General features: G+C 29.3%; 1 protein-coding gene across 1 annotated transcript in view; it reads left to right on the forward strand.

Annotated features, from left to right (window-relative positions):
- The window catches only part of ckd (cracked), a 57,996-nt gene extending 38,752 nt beyond the window's left edge, over positions 1-19,244 (forward strand). Inside the window, exons 4-5 of the mRNA XM_075363403.1 lie at positions 3,568-3,791; positions 15,420-19,244. Coding sequence (XP_075219518.1) covers positions 3,568-3,791; positions 15,420-15,489 — 294 coding nt within the window. The 3' untranslated portion in view covers positions 15,490-19,244. The remainder of the gene's footprint in view (positions 1-3,567; positions 3,792-15,419) is intronic.
- Positions 19,245-22,640: the final 3,396 nt, after the last annotated feature.

The following is a 22,640-nucleotide window of genomic DNA, read 5'->3' on the forward strand; positions in this document are numbered from 1 at the left end:
AATGTTTTCTACACCGAAATATATGTTATACAACACTATTACGGTACGTAAGTAATTTCTTAATTTACTACAGATTGCAAAAGTGTTGCAAAGGATAAAAAGATTAAAACTGCTGGCAACCGATGTTTTCTTTACAGAAAGTAACTTCACAGTTCTCATTAGCTTAACAGCTGCCCAGAGAATATAAGGTCTGTACAGTTGTATCGGTTACGTGAAGAGTCTGACTATACGTGTATTATTTATAACGCATAGTTCATGATATAAAAATGGCACATTAATTTGCCGCTATTCTCTTTTCGTATTTTCTATCTCATGGTTTTTATAAAAACGAAGCACCTGAGGTACAAGAATCACTATTCTGTGTTACTTTCTCTTTGAATAATTATATCTACTCAACGCACAGCCCTTGTGGTGAACAGAATGAATGTTATTCGTGCGGGGTTAAATAGACGAGGTTTATTAAATCTGGTGGATCGAGATAGGAGAAAAAATTTTCCCAAGCATGAGACCAAGCGGAAAGGGTTCCTAAAGGTGTGTGGATTAATGTATGAAACCTTTTATAAAAATATATTTTTGCAAATTTTTTTATTAACAAATTACTGTAAAAAAAATATCGTTTTATTAACTTTTCTTTCGGTTTTTCTTAAATATATCATTTATTTAATAAAACACCGGACTATAGAATAACCGAATTTAACACAATTTTGCTGATAGGTACTTTTTTCTACAACCAGTATTTTCGGCAGTATTTTACATACAAAGTAGACGGGCGACTGCTGGCTGCAGCTGTACATACGAGTCGCGCGCGCCATAAACAAATGCCTATAACTTTTGAACCATTAGTTTGAGAAATTCAAAAAGGCACGTTTAGCTAATACTCAAGACAATTAATTAATCATATTTTGAAAGTATTTCGAATGTTTTAATTCGTGGTTTTCTTTTTTAAATAAGAAATTTTACAAATTGTTGATTTAAGCATTTACGTATAAACAAATCTGGAAAATCTAAAAAGTCAATGTTATAAATCAATAGAAGACATATTTATCTACAACTTCACCAAGTTTTAAATGAATATTTAATTTTATTATCTTTTTATAACAATTTGTTTATAGCGATATTTTCATATTGTTGAGTAGTATTTTAAACTTTTGCTAATAAAACTCACTGAAAAATTAAAAGTCTTAGTAAAACCAATTCCACCATCTGAAATTACGTGTTTAACCTCACTGATGAGTGGTAAATCATTTTTAAATCAAAAGAATTACAATAAATAGTGATTGGTTTTTTAATTGGATTAGACGATGTGAAAAGCATTTTTCGTATAAGACAACTGAAAATTTCTCATAAAAAAATAATAAATAACCTATAGAAATATACCTTACTAAATTCGTAGATAATAACCTTAACAAGAAATTACAATAATGTCTTTTTAGTTTTTCGAAATCTGTTTATAAGTACAGGGCTTAAAACAACAAATTGGAAAATTTCACACTTAAACAAGAAAACCGAAAATTCAAACATTCGAAATACTTTCAAAATATGATTAATTAATTAATTGTCTTGAGTATTAGCTAAACGTGCCTTTTTGAATTTCTCAAACTAATGGTTCAAAAGTTATAGGCATTTGTTTATGGCGCGCGGGACTCATATGTACAGCTGCAGCAGTTGCGCTTCTATTTAGTGAGTGGTTTTTTGTTTATTAATACGACTGAATCTACTGATCGTAGAAAAAAGTGCTCATTAGAAAAATTGTGTAGAATTTTCTCAGCTTTCCAATGGTATCAGTAGCGTTTCGCTATTTTAATAAATTACCGATATAGTAAAGAAAAATGAAAAAAAAACTATTTTTGTACAATAATTTGTTAATAAAACAAATTAGCTAAAAAAATTTTATAAAGAGTTTTATACATTAATCCACAAACGTTTAGGGACCCTTTCCTCCTGATTTCATGCTTATGAAACCTTTTTCTCCTATTTCAACTCTCCAGATCCAATATTCCTCGTCCAATTTTATTCTGATGATTGATATTTCTGACATCCAACATATATTAACTTGTGTAAAGAAGGCGATGATAAATCGCTTCACAAGTTACTTTTCCTATTAAGCATGGCATGTAATTCTTGTTATTCTCTTCTTGAAGATAGTTATGTCATTTTAAGAACAGTTTGCGACTTACGTAGTCTGTTAAAACCGTTACGATAATGACACTTAAATAAATGCCGAAAAAATAATGTTTATTGGCAACGATAAAAATATCAGTGGAAGAGCGTTGCGACGGAAGTTGGGATTTAGTGAAATTCGTTTGTTTTTGTTATACTTTTAAAAAGATTTGAGGTTATCCGTTATTTCTTTCTTTGCTGTTATTTAGCACCTGTTTCTATAAAAGGAAAGTATATAAATCGGACCAAAATCTCGATGTTGGATTATTTACGACTGTTAAGGTTTCACGTCCCCTAAGTTCAAAACACTAAAACAAAAAGACGTATCTATGGAAGACGCCTTGTTACACGCCTTGTTTTAAAGATATATATATATATATATATATAATTTAGTAGCCGAAGTTAGTGGTGGATAATATAGAAGTTTAAATATAAATACTTCTAATACGATTTCATTCAAGGCGTTGTAACGGTAGGATAGATTAGTACGTAATTTAAATTCATCTATTGAATTTTTTCTGAAATTCGTTTTTTCTTGTGTAAATAAAAAATACTTTTTTTCTTAGATTTCCTCTAAGAAAAAAAATATTTTCATTCCGTTCCCCAGTTTATTCTGTCAGCGAATAAACGTAAAAAATATCGTTGTAACAGAATCACACGGAGCTCCTGTTAAAAAACTAAATGAGTGCAATTTATTTAATTTAAAAATACATCAAATGTTTATCGTACGGGTTTTATTTATTATATTGTAATCTTCTTTTATAATCTTTTTTATTTAACGATTCTCCAAGTTATAAATATAAAAAATGCTTCAAGAGGAAATTGACATTCCTTTTATATGTTTTAGCTTGCGTAGTCAAGATTTCAGCAAGAGATATAATAAATTCATTCTTCAAGATTATTTAACAAAAATTTGGAGAATTTTTATCGAACAATTTTAGTCATTCATTTCTTTAATTATAAAAACGTTATTTAGTAAACTTTTATACATAAACCTTCAGTGCGATATAAAAGAGACATTTTATTTTCCTTTAAGTTGCTATCTTCTGGCTGAAAATTTATGACTGTTAGAGATTTTTATATTAAAAAATTTGATTTTTCCTTCGTTCTCCTTTTTAAGATAACTTTTTTATTTTATAAGCTGAATTTGATGTTTAGTTAATTTTTGTATCTTTAAAATAATGAGAAAATTAGAAATAATAAAGAATACATATAAATAACATTGTGTGTATGGTTAAATAATTTCTACTTAAATGCTAAGAAAATCGATTTAACGTTTGAAGTAGTAAAATCATAATTTCAAAATTATTGTACATATACAGAATTATGAGTTTCTAAATAATTATTTTATTTTTATCGTAATTATCTTACAAACAATTAATAAAACTATTTTTATAACAATTGCAGGCGAAGCGATGGGAAGATTTTCCAAACCTAACGTTTACATTTGATTGTACGGATCGTGCTGTTGGATTTTATGCTGACACTGAACATCATTGTCAGATATTCCACATGTGTGATGAAGACGGCAGGCGTATACCGTATATATGCGCTAATGACACATCATTTAATCAACAGTTTAGAGTTTGTGACTGGGAGTACAACTTCGACTGCGCTGACGCGCAAAACTGGTCAGCAATTTATAAATTATTTTTCATCTGTATAGTAATATGTGTATTTATTAATTCCAGTCGGAACGAATTAATTTTTGCCCTCAAGGGTTATTATGTAATTATTTAAACTACATCAGAAATAAATATTTAAATAAAATTAATTATGGTTTTTCATTATATGGGTAAAGACAATGTATTTAACGCATTTTGTTTTTTTTTTGCTGCAAAAAGGATACGTTATCTTTATTGCTTTGGCTCTATTTGCCTCAAACTTTGTCATGGGTTTCAAAAATGTAAACCACTTGAGGTAAAACTCCACCGGACAGAGCTATTTTAAGAGAAATAATATTCATTACATAGAATCGATCCTGTAGTACGATGTCGTTTGTAGAGGCGAATATTGCAATCTTCACTTTGCCGTGCAAAGTGAAAATTGCAATAAGAGTTAAGGTTAAGATCCACCGAGAAATCTTTGATGAAATCCAAATATTGAAACATATTTTACGTATAGAATTAAATAATATATTACTTACACGGCTAAAATATTAGTAGATTTAAAATGTAGGTAATTACCCTAGTGATAGATACAATTTAATGTATCGGTAACGCATTTCTACTGATAAAAGGTAACAATTTAACAATTTTTATTGTAAATATTTTATTATTACATTATGTCATTAATATTTATTCGTAGCTCTTAATAATTTGAATCAAAATAAAAAAGATGTGAAAAAAAAGGTATAACATGTATGCCTATATTTTATCATTGAACGTTCATGATAATCATAGACATTAAATTTCAACCTCCCAAGTATGATAAAAATAAAAAAAATAAATAGTACTTGCTAGATTTAACAGCCTCATTTATTTATTTATCTATTCTTTTTGGGGAAAATGAATAAAAAAACAATTAGTGTGGTTCAAATAAAATAATAAAATGTTTTACACTTTAGCTAAACTTTACGGCTCTGCATAATGTATTAAAAACCGTATTGAAAATCATAAAATGATAATACTTGAGTAATTATAACAAAAACGTAATTTAACAATTTTATTATTTTCTGTAGTAAATTTGAAAATATTTCTGCCTAAAATCTTTCATTTAGAGATAAATAATAAAATATTTCAAATCCACGGTCATTATCAGTAAATGTTAGAAAATATATACAGAACTTTGCTTTAGTGTAGGAGGATATCTTTTACACCGTAATAATTTTACCAGGAGAAATAAAAGGTCCAAAACGAAATGAAATATCTTAATAAAAGTCATGCTTAAATCTTTAAGTAATAATTAATTCGCAGCCGGTTTGAAAAGGAATGTAAAGGTTCTTCATGACATTCTCTATTTTTCTTTCTGAAGAATTATAGAAAGGAATTATAGAAACCTGGTTGTGCACGTTTGACAGCGACTCAGACTGATGATAACGTGGTTGTCACCGGTAAAATTTGTGAGCAGGTTTTCCCTGGACAGAAATGTTCAGTGCGTTCATTTAACACTTGAATTCAGGGAATTTAACTTTAATACTGAAGTTGGAAAAATATTCATATTTTCAAGTGTAACTTTAGAGTTCAGCAGATGATCTAAATTAATAGAACCTCTTTGCAATAGAAAAACCACAATAAATTCAGACAGTTGTGTTGTGACAATCATCGCAAATTTTACAGTAAAAACATGAATAAAAACAATATATAATAAAAAATAAATCACGTTAAATTCGGTTTTTATGAAAAGTTATAAGGTTAATGCTTCACCAAAGCACTTAATTTTATTTATGTAATTCAAAAATTTTAACACTTTTTAGCATTTAATTCTAATTTCATTCGCCGAATTATGTATCATATTGGACTGGGTTGCATTGTCTCTATGCTCGGTGGTGAAAGGATCCGCCGTCAAGAGTAACACTTGACGTTGCCCAGGGTACGCCCGATTGCTATTTGTTTGTGCGTATAATTGCAATCTACGTGGAGGCTCCTTTCAGGTACCCCAGTTTTAAAGCTGTAAATTTTAAAGCTGACAGAGCACATTGAACAGGGCTTTCAGGAGAAACTCATCACAGGCGTTGCATACGTCGACTTATCGGCGGCTTACGATACCGTAAACCACAGACTGCTTCTACAAAAAATACTTATATCAACAGCGGATCACCAACTAGCTAAAATAGTAGAATCATTACTACAGAACAGGCGTTTTTACGTTAGCTTCGAAGGAAAGAAAAGTCGCTGGAGAAACCAGAGGAATGGACTGCCTCAGGGCGGTGTGCTATCACCCTTACTTTTCAACCTGTATACCAACGATCAACCTAACTTCCCCGAGGCCGAGCATTTCCTGTATGCGGACGACCTTGCCTTGGCTGTTCAAGATCGAACTTTTCCGGAAGTTGAAAAGAAACTTACCGCAGCCCTAAATGGTTTAACTGAGTATTATAAAACAAACTCCTTAAAACCAAATCCAGCGAAAACAATTGTATGCGCGTACCATCTGAAAACCAGGAAAGCAAAGAGACGATTGAATGTTACATGGAACGATCAGCAGCTGGAACACTCAGAAGCGCCAAAGTACCTTGGAGTTATATTAGACAGATCACTTACGTATCCAGGGCTCACTGTCAAAGCACAATGTTGAAAGTAAATACGAAGAACAATCTCCTGAGGAAACTCCGAAGCAGTAAATGGGGCGCTAAGCCAACCGTCCTGTCGACGACAGCTAGAGCTTTGTGCTATTCAACAGGCGAATATGCATGTTCTGTGTGGAACAGATCAACACACACCAAAAAGGTTGATATAGCGCTGAACGAGACTTGTCGTTTAATAACGGGATGTATGAAACCCACTCCTATTGAAAAGTTGCATCGAGCGGCAGGCATGGAGGAACCTGGAATACGTCGAGCTGAAGCCGAGTACATTGAACGGATCAGAAAATCTTTCGATACACGACATACAATGTACCAGATGGAGCGACCACCCCCTCCGAGACTGAAATCGAGAAAGGGATTTTTGAACTTTACATCTATCGAGCCCCGTCCATGGTTCCCAAAAAGAGCTCCAACACTTCCAGGACATGACCTGGACTGGCAAACGTGGGTGACTTTAAACCGGCTTCGAACTGGGGTTGCACCAACCAGAGTTAACCGCGCTAGATGGCATCAAATAGAGCCTAACGACCTGAACTGCGAGTGCGGTGAGATTCAGGACTCTGAACATCTCATAAAATGACCCTCTGCCCAACCAAATGCGCACTAGAAGATCTGTAGCAAGGAAATGCTTCTGGCAAAGGTTTTAATGTCTCATCGCTTGGACACGAAAAAGTAAAGTAAGTATGTATCATATTGTTTGATAGTCTTGCTGGTATTCACTTACCGTTATAAGAGGATTAGCGATACTGCACTTCACATTACGTAATGGAACACGATTCTAAGAATCGCATTTTCATAGTTGTTTTTCAGTTTTCTGATTCTTCTTTGTTACGCGTACTATTTGCAGTACCGATTGTTTTATTTTTATATGTTTAATGTAATGCTTAGAATTAATTTTGATTTTATTTAGATATTAATTTTTTGATTTCTTTTTATTTTCTTATTTCCTCAATCAAGTCGTTAATAAGTTTGACTGGTGATTACTTGTTCAGTTCGTCGTATAAGCAGTTTGTATGACCAGTAATATCTGGAAAGATTTAAAAAAAAAAATGGGTAATTTAATGCTAATGTAGATTATGATGTTCACCTGAATGAAGTATGTGAAGAGAAATATCGCGGCACTTCTATTAATATTTTTTTTCCAGTTCTTAAGTGATCATTTATTACTAAATGAAATAAAAATACATTTTGTGTATGAAAATGGATTAAAAAAGAGTTTTTTTTTCTTATTTTCATCGGTATTAAATAAAAGTGACTACGATCGAGATGTTAAAAGAATTATATAATTAGCGGTCGATATTCACCGTACTTGAGTACGATGATTTTTTTTTTGTGAATTAATTAATAGAACTTCGGACCTTTGTTAGATGATTTATAAAAAGTCTTCCGGAAAATAAGGATAAAAATAAATCAAAGGAAACAAAAGTCAGGCTATCTGTCGGAAGGTGTAATATCATATACTTTTGAAACTTTTGTGTAATTTATTTATCTCGGACAATTCTTTTTATTCTATAATGACGTATTTCCAGAAATACAGTATTGATTAGCGGCAAAGATATATTTATGTGTAACTCCATGATTTTTTTAGATCAAACATGTTAACATTATTGAGAAGAATTTCAAATTTGCAGTTTATACTACTTAAGTTTATCTATGGGGACGGGTGTTCAGTAATAAAAACATATTCTAATAAAATTACCTCATTGTAGATCGATAGAAAGATCTGCGCTGTTAATTATTCGAAGAAAAAAAAGACGATAAATCAAAGGATAATGATAATCATGAACTGGAGAAGGAGGAATTAAAACGAAAATTAATATAAATTTCTTCTGCATAATCGAATCTAATCAAAATGAAAGATTAATGAAATATTAATCTTTTTTTAAAATTTATATGATACATAATCGGGGGTTTTTCTGTAACTTATATCATTATGCGGAAGAGTGGAGAATCCGCTTGAAGTATTATACTTAATACTAGGTAGGAGATACGAGAGTAGAATTATTAAGGAGCTACTACGAAATGTGTGAACTCATGCTGGCATGCAAGACACTTACAGTCAATGAATACATAATATAAATTACTCAATGCTAAGTAACTTCAAGGTCAGCAGCTATAAGTTAGAATGGTCACCATCTCACATCAATTTATGCAAACCCTAAATGTGACGTAGTAAATGTATTATTTAAGATGGTTTTTAATTCACTTCAATATTTGTATCGTACGTACATATTACCCGTGCATATTATCCACTACATGTATACACGTGCAACATAAAAAACACGAAGAGTAAATGCATCAAGCATCATTGACGCTGATGGTTATTTTTTTTTGACTTGGTTGCCCCGATCATTTTAATTTGATAAATTAAAAAATTGTGATTGTCAATTTTTCATCATAATTTAAGTGTCGAGCGGTAAGTGGCAATAAATTAATATCGTGCGACTATCCCGTGTTAAGATCACGGTCCAATTCGTAAAATACTCAAGAGTGGCATTTTCCACTTAAATGTAAACAATAAGATGAGATCATTACCTATACGGCTTTTGTTTTTTAAGCAAGTGAAAAATAATTCAAATCCTTAAGTGGTAATACTCAACGTCCTTTTAACTGTTATAAAATTTAAAAAAAACTTTGCGTATAACATCAGGTCATTCTGAATTACAAAATGAATTAGCGAGTTAGAATATATTACGCTTTCAGTAGTATGACCTCGAATTATATATATTTTAATGAGAAAAAATGACATAAAAGTTTACTATGATAAAATGATTAACTTTTACGGAAATTAAATTTAAGACCGGAGAATCTAGTCGGAATGCGAATTATTTGCAACTCTTTTGTAAATAAATGGTGGTGTATTTTTCATTCAAATTTCAATGACTTAATACCACAAATAACATTAAAGCTTTCTACAACAAATCCAAAAAAAAAACATAATTAAATAAAACGCAATGAATACAGTCGTATACAAGATTTATCGATTACAAAATAAGCAAATAATTTCATCTATTTATTGGAGCTGAAATAACTAGTAATTGATAAAATTGAGGTGCAATGGTGTTGATGCGATAAATTCTTTTGGGGTTAAATTCAAGTGTGAAAATTTCGCGATTACGTAACTAATTTTTTTACGATTTAATTTATTATTATAATACATATTTGTAAGAATATCTTTTCTTTCTGAAATAAAATCCATTAAAAAAAATTGTTATCTTGTAAACATGTGGTTTTGTTTAGCAGGGAACTGATATATTTTAGGGATTTTCTTTGATGAATTTTTCTTGACTGAAAGAAATCTGTGTGTTAAATTGCAACTTTTTAGAATATCTGAAAATAACCTTTATCGGTCTGATAGATGATAATATATTTACCTAGAATAGGAATTCAAGGATCTTACAAAATACAACAAATAAATAAAAAGTTTCAATATATGATGAATGGAACGTTAAGAAAATTATGATGTAAACAAAGCCGTTATATTGTTTTTGCAATGTAGTTCAAGCTTTATATATTGATTTTTTAATCAAGTTTCCGGTCAAAAGATATTCGTGTATTTCTTAACGGTATGTAATATCCTTCACCTGTTTTTCTATTTTACTGTACATCTAAACATTTTTAATTTTAAACCACTTCGACAAAAATAGGAAAAATAAAAAACCTGATTGTATAATCAAATAAAATGTAATAATTTTATAATAAAACCACGATTCGAAACCGGGACCTATAATGTATCACACAGTATCGTAGGCCGCTAAGCTGTTCGGGTCAATAACCTAGAGTAGAATGGAAGATTCAACATCGGTCAGCATAAATGATGAGGCATACTATTAAAACATTTATAAATTACTGCTTGATACTAATTCACTTGATTTTGGACTGAATTAAGATTTAGCCTTACATTTAAATCGCTGATAGCGTATTAATAAATCTAAGCGAGATTTAATATTAAGAATGTTTTTTCTGTATTTGTTTACCGTATAATTCGAGAACTAAGAAAGCTGAAATTTTACATTGATTTTATTATTAAAGTATTCATGTTTTTGATAAATAAATTTTTTTTAAATTTTCCATTAAATCATTTTTTATAGTAAAAAATGTGATCCTTTGTATTGAATAAAAACTGTAGCTGTAAATTGAATTTTTTTTTTATATATATATATATATATGTAAGTTAACTTTACAATAGAAAAAATATAGATTTTAAATGGAAATTCTTTAATATCTGCTTATTATTATTACTTTCACGATGAATTGGGGGTATTATGGAATAAAAATAATTAAATAAAGTTAACATTGGAACCTAATCCAGTTTTAGCGGTTAGAAAATCCTAATATATGTAGTATTTTTTGGATTGTAGACACTGAAGTTACGAGAGGATTAATGATAATGAATTTTAGATCGAATTCGTCTATTTCAGGTCGGGATCCTTGACCGAAGTCGTTTTTAATTTTTTCGGGAACTATGAAAGGTAGTCTACAATCAACCGGAATAAAGTTATTGAAAAGTATAAGTATGTAAATTCCCACATAGTCAACGCAAAAAGGAAAAAAAAATAATGAAATATTTTGCGGATTTAAATAACCAAAAAGGTATCATAATGAAATCTTGATTCAATTTTTACTTCCTTGTACGAAATAAAGGAAGTATTGTGATCGCGAAAAATTTCGTTTTTCAGATTTCGACGGAAATATCCATTTTGACCAGTTTCGGCGTGACGTCTGTATGTACGTATGTATCTCGTATAACTCAAAAACGATTAGGCGTAGGATGTTGACATTTTGGATTTAGGACTATTGTAACATTTAGTTGTGCACCTCCTTTTTTGATTACAATCGATTGGACCAAAAGTGTCTAGAAAAACCCAAAATCCAAAAAAAAATTGAACTTTTTCTTAACTGCAGTAATAAGCCCTCATTGAGAGCTTTTCAACGATGTATGATAAGTGGTACTTATTTTCATTAGTTCCAGAGTTATTGCCAAATAAAAGAAGGAGAAGGCACATCGGTTCAAATCCGACTTCATCTACTTTTTTTAATTTAAATAAATTTATTAAGAATTATTAACCTCTGATTGTAAAAAAATTTCTACAATAAATAATAATAACAATAAAAAAATGAAAAAATATCAGAAGTTATTAATGAAATAAAATTTTATGTACTTTTCATTTTGAAAAAGATGTGTAAATGTAATTTAAAGGGAGTAAATATAATTTATGCGTACAAGGAAGTCATATCGTGTCCACATCAGATATTTTTCTAATAAGGTGGAGAGTAATTTTCAAATAATTTGTGAACGATTCACATGTTATCATAAAACTGTTTTTGTTAATATAAATTCAAATGAAAGCTATTTATTTTTATTAATAATTTTCAGCCTCTTATTAACTTTGATATAATTGCAAGTGTTTTCACATCCCAACGTTTTTCAAGTGTATGTTAATTTAAATAATTATACCCAGGGGAAACATCTTTATTTTTTTTCTAAATCTATATTTGGAAGTGATGGATTTCTTTATCTGAACTCTCCCTTTTTAAAATGTATTGCCCTTCTTTATGTTAATATTTTCATAAAAATATTAGGTTGAAGCTATAATACGAGATACCGCTTGTCTATAAAAACTATCGTAAACACCCAAAATTGTTATTTTTTATTTAATAAAAACATAAACTATACACGGGATTCCACTGCCGTACGTGCCAAAGTCACACGAAATTGTTTTTGGTATAAAACAATAGAAACAAAAGTTGACATAGTGTTATCTTAAGTTAGTTTGCCGCTCTTTGCTCGTAGCTGGTTCAGTTGTAGGCTTACAGTAATTTCTTAACTAACGAATAAATAAATATTAGTGACATCCATTATTAGTGATTTACAAATTCTCTGATTTAAATTATGTTTTTTTCTTCTAAAGAATAAAGTGTGATAATTATTAAAATTCTTTTTAACATAAATAATTAGAAATTTCTTTACGACAATTAAATAAATAAATAATATTCAAGTAATTTTACGTATACTTTTATTTGACTAGATAGGTCTTTATATGGTTATGTTGTATAATATCAACTGGTTTTGTTAAGTATTATCTTTTAAGAGTGTAATGTCACATAACCATAGCTAGTATTAGGTGAAGGAATCTACGAATTAATTATTCAAAGTAATGTTTTCTAATTTTCTAATAATATTCCAATAATTCTGGTTTTTTAAGTGCTTTTATATGTTTGCTTGTTAAAAATTAAAAAAAAATATTACTAATTATATTTTTAAGTTTCTTTTGAAAAATTATTTACGTTGAGAAATAACTTCGACATGGTAAAAAAGTGAGTAAAAGGGTGTTTTTTCTACGGTTCCTCGAAAACATTTGATGCAAATTATTTCTTATTGTTTTGTTGATTTATATTAGTCGAGATATATCAACAACGTAATATCGAAAAATTAGAAGCTAATTAATAATTTTAAATTATCTGTTTATTTATAATTTCATTCTTATAATTAATCTGATTTTTATTTAACTCATTGAGTTCAGAGAATATAATTTCTCACGTGTACGTTAAATACAATTAAGTATTAAACTTTAGCCTCGCGAGGGCTGCGTTATTTATACTGTATGTTAGATCTAATGTGGCCAAACCGAACACTATATTTTGAATTAAAATTTATTATTTCTTTAATAAATAAATTTTAGTACATTTTACTATACATTATATGAATTAATTTATCCAAAAAAATACATTTTCTCCCACGTCAATCTCTATATTTTTTCTTTCTCGGCTACAACTCAATTGCTAGTTTAGTAGTATAGGTATAAAAAGAAAGTCAGCGGTCGACCAAAACTTTATGTATCGAAGTTTTCCAAATTTCGACGTTTCAAACAAAAAAGAAGTTATAGAATTTTCCGGAAGAAGTATTTACGTTCGTGTGTTGGCCTGTACTTTAATGAATATTTTCGTACTGACTCAACATAATTTCTTCGAGAATTGTACAAAGAATTTCTGTATATGGGGTATTGACGGCATTAACTTATGAACAAAATGAACAAAGTGTTTTCGATATTTTGATTTTTGTATATTATTTTGATTTTGTATATTAATATTTAGCTGTATATATCACAGTTTAAACTCAGTTTTGATTACATCGGACAAGGGGCATTAGCGTATCCTTAATTTGTTTTTTAGTGGAGTATAATGTTTTTTAACCTTTTTGAACAACAGCACCAAATTGGGTCGACTTAAAAGGAAATAATTACTCGAATAAATAAACTTGTAAGCCCAAAAATAATTTAAGTTTTCGACAACTTCCATCGGCTGATTTGAGGTTATGTATTCTTCCTCATGCTTATCAGATTTCGATCACATCAGTCACAAATCGTACAGTTCTTTCACAAAATCGTTCTTATGAAAAACAACCATCGCATAATGTGCTAACAACATCACTAGCGTGTCGATTTGGATGACATTAAATTCTACATCAGGACGGATTGCCCCTGTTGGCAGCCCACCGGCGCCATCATGTATATTATGTTTAAAATTTTTCCTTTACTCGGCCGGGATGTGTTATTAATATAACACGATAACATGTGATGGCTAAAGGATACAATGAAGGGCCGGTGTATTAAAATTGAACGAGAACGGAAAGACTGAAAATTTAATTCAACTTATTACTTTTTTAATATCGAGTCCATACAGTAATACGATCGACAAACCGCTGTACCCCTCCCTTTCCATAACTCGATGACTAGCTTGGGAGAGAAGATGGCATAAACCGGTCAAAAAAAAAAAAACATTTCTTAATAAATAATTATATTACTTTCTGGTTCGTTTAGTTTAAAATTGTTTACATTTTACTGGAAATTTATGCTGTCTTACTATAATTTACAATTTAAAATTTTACAGATTTGATTACAATTTATAGAGTTGATTTCAGATTTTAAAAATAATTTATTTAATAACAGTTTATATCATGTGTGAAACTGGTTTTCATAATCAAATTCTTATCGTAAATAAACAAATACACTAACGTACTCGCGTATTCACATAAATGTTTGAAAGAACAATATATGTGCTAACTCATGATGAAAATGCAAATCGAAAGAATGCAGCAATGTTTCTCAATACAGGATCTTGTATTATTAAATATATGATACTTACTAAATCTTCAAACCACCTCGGCGTATTTTTATTGAGCGGCTACCTCATTCGTTTACCTCTGCATTTTTTCTATATTTTAATGATTATATATCGGCACGTCACTAGTTTTATTCCTTCCCTATTAATTCTGTATAACTTTCTATATTAAGAGATTAATAAATTAATTAGAATTATTCCTTTAAAGGATTATATTATATAATTTATTTATTAAATTATTATAAATTTGGATAAATTCCAAACAATCAACGGATTTTATGCAAATAAGAAATAATTTTTAAAACGTTTTTATACCACGCTTGCTAACTGTGTTTTGGTATACTCAAAATTTTGACTTTCTTTGTCTTATTTTTTTAAATAAGAATAAATAAAGTAATTCATTGGGCTTCATTCTTATTAAAACTAAGATAGAAATCTCATAGTATGGACTGAATTATCATAGATCCAATTTTGCAGTTAGGCGAATAAATTGATGAAGGATTTAAATAACATTTATCTTATAATAATGTTATTTAATAATAACAAAATCTGTGTATTTTTTTCAGTAATCGAATTTTTTCATCATACAATTATATAAGTATTTTTCTTTAATCATATTTTATTATTACTACCTCTTATATACTTCCACGCTTATTTTAATGGGGTGGGGGGAGATATACAATACTCATGTTGAAAATCAAACCGATTAACTTAGAAGTAAGTATGCAGATTACTATATCAATCGGGCAATTAATTATATATTGTGATAATATTAACGTCAAATATGACTATTTTATTTATTTAACTTATTCGTAACCTAGAGTATGAGAAATTTCAGTATATTAAATAATGTTTTTAAAAAATAATTTACATTTATTTTTTTATTTTTCAGGTATTACTTGAACGAGCTAACATACGTCACGGATCCTCCGAAAACAAAAAATCCAGTTTATCCTCAATAAATCTAAACGATATAGTTGAGGAAATATAATCTTTGTAGGCTTCAGATAATCGGTTATCATTATTGCTATGAATACCTGTTTTTATTAGATATATATTTAAATGTAATGATGAAGAATACACACAAACACACACACACACACATACTCATATATATATATATATCTTTAAATCTGTTTTCATTTCAGATTATTTATAACAAACAGATGTTGCAGTTTTGTAAATGCAAGTTAAAATACGATTTCTTATATTAATATTTTTTTTTTTTATGTTACCGACTAACTGTATTAAAAGTTTTATCAGTAGCTTTTTTGGACATCAATAATTATTGCTATTCTGTTAAAAAATTAATCTTTGTAAAAGTAAAAAAATAATAGTAATGGTTTTCCCTCCAAAAATGAAACCTATTTTACGGTAAGAAAAGGAAAATATTATTATTTCTTTTAATAGTATTTCCTGGGAAGAATCTGCCTAATTTAAAAATTGTACGATTTAATTTATTAGAATATGTCAGTATATTATTTTATACAAATATATTTGAAATATTTTAACGATATATAATTTATAAAAGTGTGAAACTGATTTTTATAAATTCCTTTTTCTACGAATTTACGGTTTTATATTTTTTTGTTAAGCGAATGAAGTAGATACCGATATAAAATATATCATGAATTAATTTGCTGAGTAAAGAGATGTTTATAAATTCTGTAAAAAAAAAAAAAATAATAAAATTAAGATTTTTTTTTATGTACTGTTTCCAATATAAAACAGTACAAAAAGCAAAATAACAGTTAAAAAACTGTACATTCAGTTACTCTCCATTACAGTTACAAAATTGTAATATAATTTTATTTTTGAAATTCTATAACTAATAATACTTATAATTTACAATTTTAATATTTTTTAGTAAAATAGAAGCGTCAATTACTTTACATCAGTAGTCAAATTATGTCTTGTTTTTTTTTTCACCGTCTTTATTTACTTGACCTAAAGTTGGAAGATTTTGATGGAACGTCATTTTAGTTTAATAACTAAAATTTAATTGGAAAAAGTCTTTGATATTTCGATGAAATTCAATGAAAACTTGTCGTAAAACATCAATTTTTTTACTTCCTTTCGCATTTAAGACATTAAATTTTACAACAGTACAAATTTTATAAAATTATGTACTTGTTTAATATTAAAAAATCTTCTGTAAATACATTCTTTTCTCAGTGTTGTCAGAAATCGCGTAATGCTATTTAAAAAAAATAAAATAATAGTGAAAACTTATATTACTCTTGCACTACTTTGTATATAATATGTGAAATTTCGTACTTTACAAAATTAAATGGACGTAACGTCGATAAAACCGTTATATAAATAAAAATTGTATTAAATATCTATTATCTGGAGCTTACCAAATTGCCTATATGTATATGACAATGTGAATTATATGTACATGACAGTTACCTATGTAGTTAATATTCTTAAGTATAAACGTTTTGTATATTTTATTATTATTTCTTACAATTATCTTTGTTCTAGTAATTGATCTTAAAGAAATGTTTATCAGTATGAATGTGTTCATTAATATATTGTATTTTTTTAATTTTCTTTTTTATACCATTGAATTTTATTACTAACATATAAATTAGAATACATATTTCAAACAACGTTTTAATGAAGGGAATTTGTCATTGTTATGAACGCCTGTAATTGTTTACATTCTAAATAATTTAGTAATATGTAAAATATAATAATCTAAAATAAGTTGTCACGACAAAGCCGACTTAATTGATAAAACTTTTTTTCATAAAAATATGTTTTTTTAATTTACATATAAACGCGTGTGTGTGTTTGGTAATATACAATTAAAGTAGGTCCTTCAAATAAAACTTTACTCGTTTGAGTTTAATTTTTTTTTAAATTTATTGTAATATGTATGCATGCACACACGCACACACATCCATAAAAAAACAAAAAAAAAATAGGCGTGAATTCAAAATTTTCTATAATTCATAAATTTTCTTCCCATTAACGTTAACTTAAAGTATCATTTATTTTTAAAAAAAGGAAAAAAATGCGTAAAAAGAAACTATGTGAAACACAACAATAGATGTATTTAAATAAAATAATTAATAAATAAATTAACTTTAAATACGGTTTAAAAATAATAAACAATATTTTTCTTAACCGTTTACTAATTTTTATAAAAAAGTCGTGTCCCATTTTGAGAATCACAAGCTTACTATTCTCATGATAAAATTTTAGTAGTATTCGACTTTAAATACTTCATATTTTTTCATTTCTCTCCGACCACAGCGCTAAAAAAATATATTAATTTTGTTACTATAAAGGTTACTCGGTTATGAAGCGTGCCAGAGAGTTGCTTCGTTTATGGACTATTCGCTAGAAGTATTGTCCGAAACGAAAGCCCGTGGTTTAGAGTATTGGAGTTCAATTCTCAATTTGTATCGAGAAGATATTGATGAATTTGAACCGTAATATCGATAATTCTTTGAAGGTAACTAATATAAAGCATTGTTCCCTACTCAAATCGGTAAGAAACGACATCATCCTGTTAGTTGTTAAACTTCTGTCTATTCAAACGACTCGTATTTTGCCATAATTCTTTTCGCTTCGATTACATGATTTTGTATATGTTTTACACTTTAGCTCCAGTGAATTAAAGCATGCGAGAATGTTAAATTATTTTTTTAATTTTGATTGTAGAAGTGGGTTTAATATTAAAATTGAAATAACATTTGAAAATATTTAACACAAGCTAGAAGACATTTTCGACGTTTTGTTAAGCTTTTTTTTTTTTATTTAACAACTAACCTACAGATTCAACTAAACAACAACCTACAGATTTAATGAACTAAATTTCTTTGCTCCATTACATAAGGTTTATCGGAATGCTCAATTTATACGTAGTGAAAAATTAACATAAAAGTTTTTTAAATAGATTCTTTTAAATTTAGAGATAAAAAGAATAAATCCACTATTCTAGTTTACTTATCCTAACAAAACTATTAGGATCTTTTTTGTTTCACGCACCAACTTGTAATATTATGCAAAGTTTCTTACTGTTTTCACCAACCTTTTACTGGATGCAATTGAGAATTTACATTTTCTAGAATATTGTTATATAATTCTATATAAATATTTCTTATGTACGGTACCTATCATTTCTCGATATATTGAGGAAGTATAAATGACTTTAATTTTTTGAAAATTAGTTGAAACTAAAATACGGTAATATTACTTTGCTATAAAGGAAAGCTTACAACGAAAGGTTTCCAGCAACACTTACTACTCATTTAGTATAATTTAAGATTTTCTTTAATTAATTAAGTATAATTTTTAATCTGTTCTTAATATAATAAAATTTTGCCTTCTTGAATATTTTGAATAAAAATAATAAAAGAAATGAGTCAAATTATAGTTCATTATACATTACTCTTACTAACCATAATTTACTATACTCATTTTTCCTAATAGAATATATTTTTTATTGTACGGGATGCATTATAAGAATACTACAATCGTATAATTACAGATATGGACTGTTAAAAAAAAAATTACGGGGAAGGTTAAGATTAATTTCAGCCAGGGAGTAACCGGCACTGAACGATAAAATTAAATTAGATTGATGCACAGTTACCATTAATTATATATTAAATGTAAATGGTTTATATTGTAATTAAAACTGTTGTTTATTTTTATTTTTTAATTTGTAGTATAAGTAATTAAATAAATGTTTTATTTAATATTTGTTTTGTTTTTCTATTTCCTTTTAATCCTTTAAGCCAATAAATTTAGTTTACTTTTTATTGTACCAGAATTTAAACAACAATAATGGAAAACACGATACAACAATAATAATAACTATATCTGGTAGTTATCTAGTTAACTGACTGATCACTGATTTTCATAAAACTTAAATTATATAATAATATTGTTTGTAACATTAGTTGTATCATATATTTAATAGTAAAATTATTACTATTTTCCAGATACTTTTTTTTTTTTTTTTTTCTCTCAGCTCCCCTGGGCCGGACCGACTTGTTGGTATTACGCCGCCCAGGGGAGTGTCTTTAAACTCAAATAGGCCTCCCCACCTACCGGCTATATACCGGCAAGGCAGGTCGGCCTACCGGTTAGCTCTTTTTGAGAGTTCTTTATCAATATTGGCCCCTTGGGGACCCAAAAGGGGAATACTAATACACCACGCCAGACCCAGTTCGCCGCGACGCAGTACCGGGTCCCTTCAGTATTCAGTGTGCTCTTGCCTGACTGTTACCCGTGGAGTCCTTGGTGGCTCATCAGTGCCAACACACCGCAGCATGCTGAACCTCACCAGCAAGGCTGTCCACCCAGTCCTATTCTAGCAACACCTTGTCTTCTCTCATCGGAGTATTTCTGTAGAACAACTTGTCTAACAAAACTAGCAAAATTATTCCAGTTTGACTCGCTTCTTAGCATGTAGTTTATTGTTGTCTCTGGAGTTATACCTGTGAGTGCCTTACTATGTCTAAGTGTGTCCCACCTATTGCACTCAAAAAAGGTGTACTCAGCATCATCTATTTCGTTGCAGTAGTTGCAAATTGGTTCTTCTCTCTTGCCTATTTTGTGCAGGTAGTTATTGAAGGAACCATGTCCTGTAAAAAACTGCGATAGGTGATGATCAACCTCACCAAATCTTCTCGACAACCATGGCTTGATGTTGGGGATGAGGGTTCTCGTCCATCGACCCACAGCTTCCTGCGACCATCTTTCCTGCCAGATATTATAAACGGCATCCCTGACCTCTTGTTCTGGCTTGCCTTGTGCCCTCTCCACCCTCTTTTTTGCGATTAGGTCAATAGGAGGTGTACCCGATAACACGCACAGGGCGGCATAGGACACTGTCCTGTATGCGGACACAACACCTTGGAGCACACACCTGTGCGTCCTCGCCAGTCTCTCTTTGTTGCGCCTGATGGCGATAGAGCGCCACCAGGCCGGAACGGCATACATAAGCGAAGACACGACGGTGGTCGCCAGTAAACGGCGCTTTGAGGCCCGAGGGGCATTCTGCGATGACATAATGATGTTTAGACTTTTTATCATCCTTTCTTTATTTTCCAGATACTGACGTAATATTACGTCACTCGTAGTATTGCCAAAAAGAGCTCCTGTTATAATATTATGTTCCCGAATTTTTTTCTATTTTATATAATTTTCTGTCGAAATATTACTAATTCATTTATAAAATTTGTTCTTTTGTAACGAAATGGTTAGAAGTTCTAGGGGCTACTCTATTACCTATAGAAAATCGTATCATATATTACTTATCACTGTATGTTAGGTTATTGGAAGATTATGCCATTATACATAGCATCTAAATTTTTTATCTGTTGTTAAAGAATTTGTAGTTTTATGGAAGGTTTTTTTTTGGGACTTATTTATTTACGATTTTTATTTCCTAAGCATTAATTTTTGGGACCGTGTATCATATGTTGGTATGTTGAAACGGAATTTGATTTAATAATTTTTAAACTTATCAACTGTAAAATTTCTTTTAAAATAATGTAAATTGGAATTTATGCTCATAATTAATGTCTTAGAGTAATAACGTGTAAAAATATTGGGGAAAGAAATTTGGATAAAAGTTTAGGAAGAGGTTATCATAAAGGAGTTCTATTTTAATAAAAAAATAAAGATTTTCATGTGCATTGCTATCATTTTACAGTGAATTCCACTTTACGTAACTATAAAAATGATAGGGTCATCTTTGTATGCAGTAGCCTATTAACGATAGCGATTAACAGCCGTGAAATTATAGACAGTTCAAACTCGCTTCTACGGAACCGTTAAATAAAATATCAGTAATCCCTCACGCGATATACACTTTAGAGCTGGTTGCCAATAGCTCGCTGTGTTCATTCTTTCAAAGTGCATTCCGAGTAAGAATCTATTAATACAGCAAATACCTTCTATAGCGACCTAATTACTTCCTTCAGAGCGGTCTTAAATTGAGTATCGCATAGCCATATTATCGCAGGTTCGACTACACAGGACACTTTAGTGTATTTCTTAAGTTAAATGAGATTATACAGTTTTAATTTTTAATAGATGAATTTAGTTTTGTCTTAAATCTTGTAATAATCAGTTATGGGATTTATTGTAGTTAAAAAAATCCAGGTACATATATATATACACTTTTTTTTTGGGGGGGGGGTGTATACTTTCGCAATAAAATAAGTATTTAAAAAAGAGGTTCAACAACACAGAACATCAAACCGTATTAGTATTCTCCTTTCTCTACTATTCGTAATTTAGCTGATGTACTCGTATAAAGATGGAACACTCGATAGAATCACTAGCCCTTGCTACTTTATCTAGTACTTTAATTGTGTTTAATCTGTTTTAATCAATCAAACCGCTCTTTACAAACATAACACTTCCTCACTTTAACATTTCCGTCACTTTAACATTAAAAAATATTGACAATGATATTATAGAAATAGTTTTTGAGTGAGAGACATTAGCTGTTCACGCTAAGTAGTTAATCCATTTCGTTAAAAGCTTTACATCCGGTCTAAAACTCTATTGAGTTATTATTTTTTGTTGGGACCGGTGTAGCATTGTTTTTTTATCTCTTTCAAATATCCTTTTTGAGATTATTTCATTTACTTATGTGATTCCTTTAGTTTTCAATTTTTGTGTCTGTCTTAAAAAATCTCCTTCCTTGTTTTTTTTTTTTAAGAGATGGTTTAATTTTCTCTTCCACCATTTTATTATAAAAATAAAATCATTTTTATGAGTACGTATTAATTATCCTAATAATGTGAGTAAAATACTCAAAGAAAGTTAATAATTACAACATAAAGTTATGTAATTACGTAATATAATAATTATTATACACTATTTAACGCAATGAATAAGCCGACTAACAGAAATTTAGGACTAGAATTTTGAGATAATTATTGCAAAAAAATCGTTTTCTAAACAAGCTAGGCAGCATAAGAAAAATTATATTTCAAAAATCTTAAATCCCCAATATAATACTGTGTTCATGTTAAAAATAGTACGTTAGGATTTAAAATAGAAAGTGAAATAATCAAAGGACAGTTGGAATGCAATAGCGTTCAGTAGGAACAACTAAGTAAAAACGATAAGTTTA

The sequence above is a fragment of the Lycorma delicatula genome, chromosome 4 (genome assembly GCF_047948215.1).
Source record: "Lycorma delicatula isolate Av1 chromosome 4, ASM4794821v1, whole genome shotgun sequence".
NCBI classification, from domain to species: Eukaryota; Metazoa; Arthropoda; class Insecta; order Hemiptera; family Fulgoridae; genus Lycorma; species Lycorma delicatula.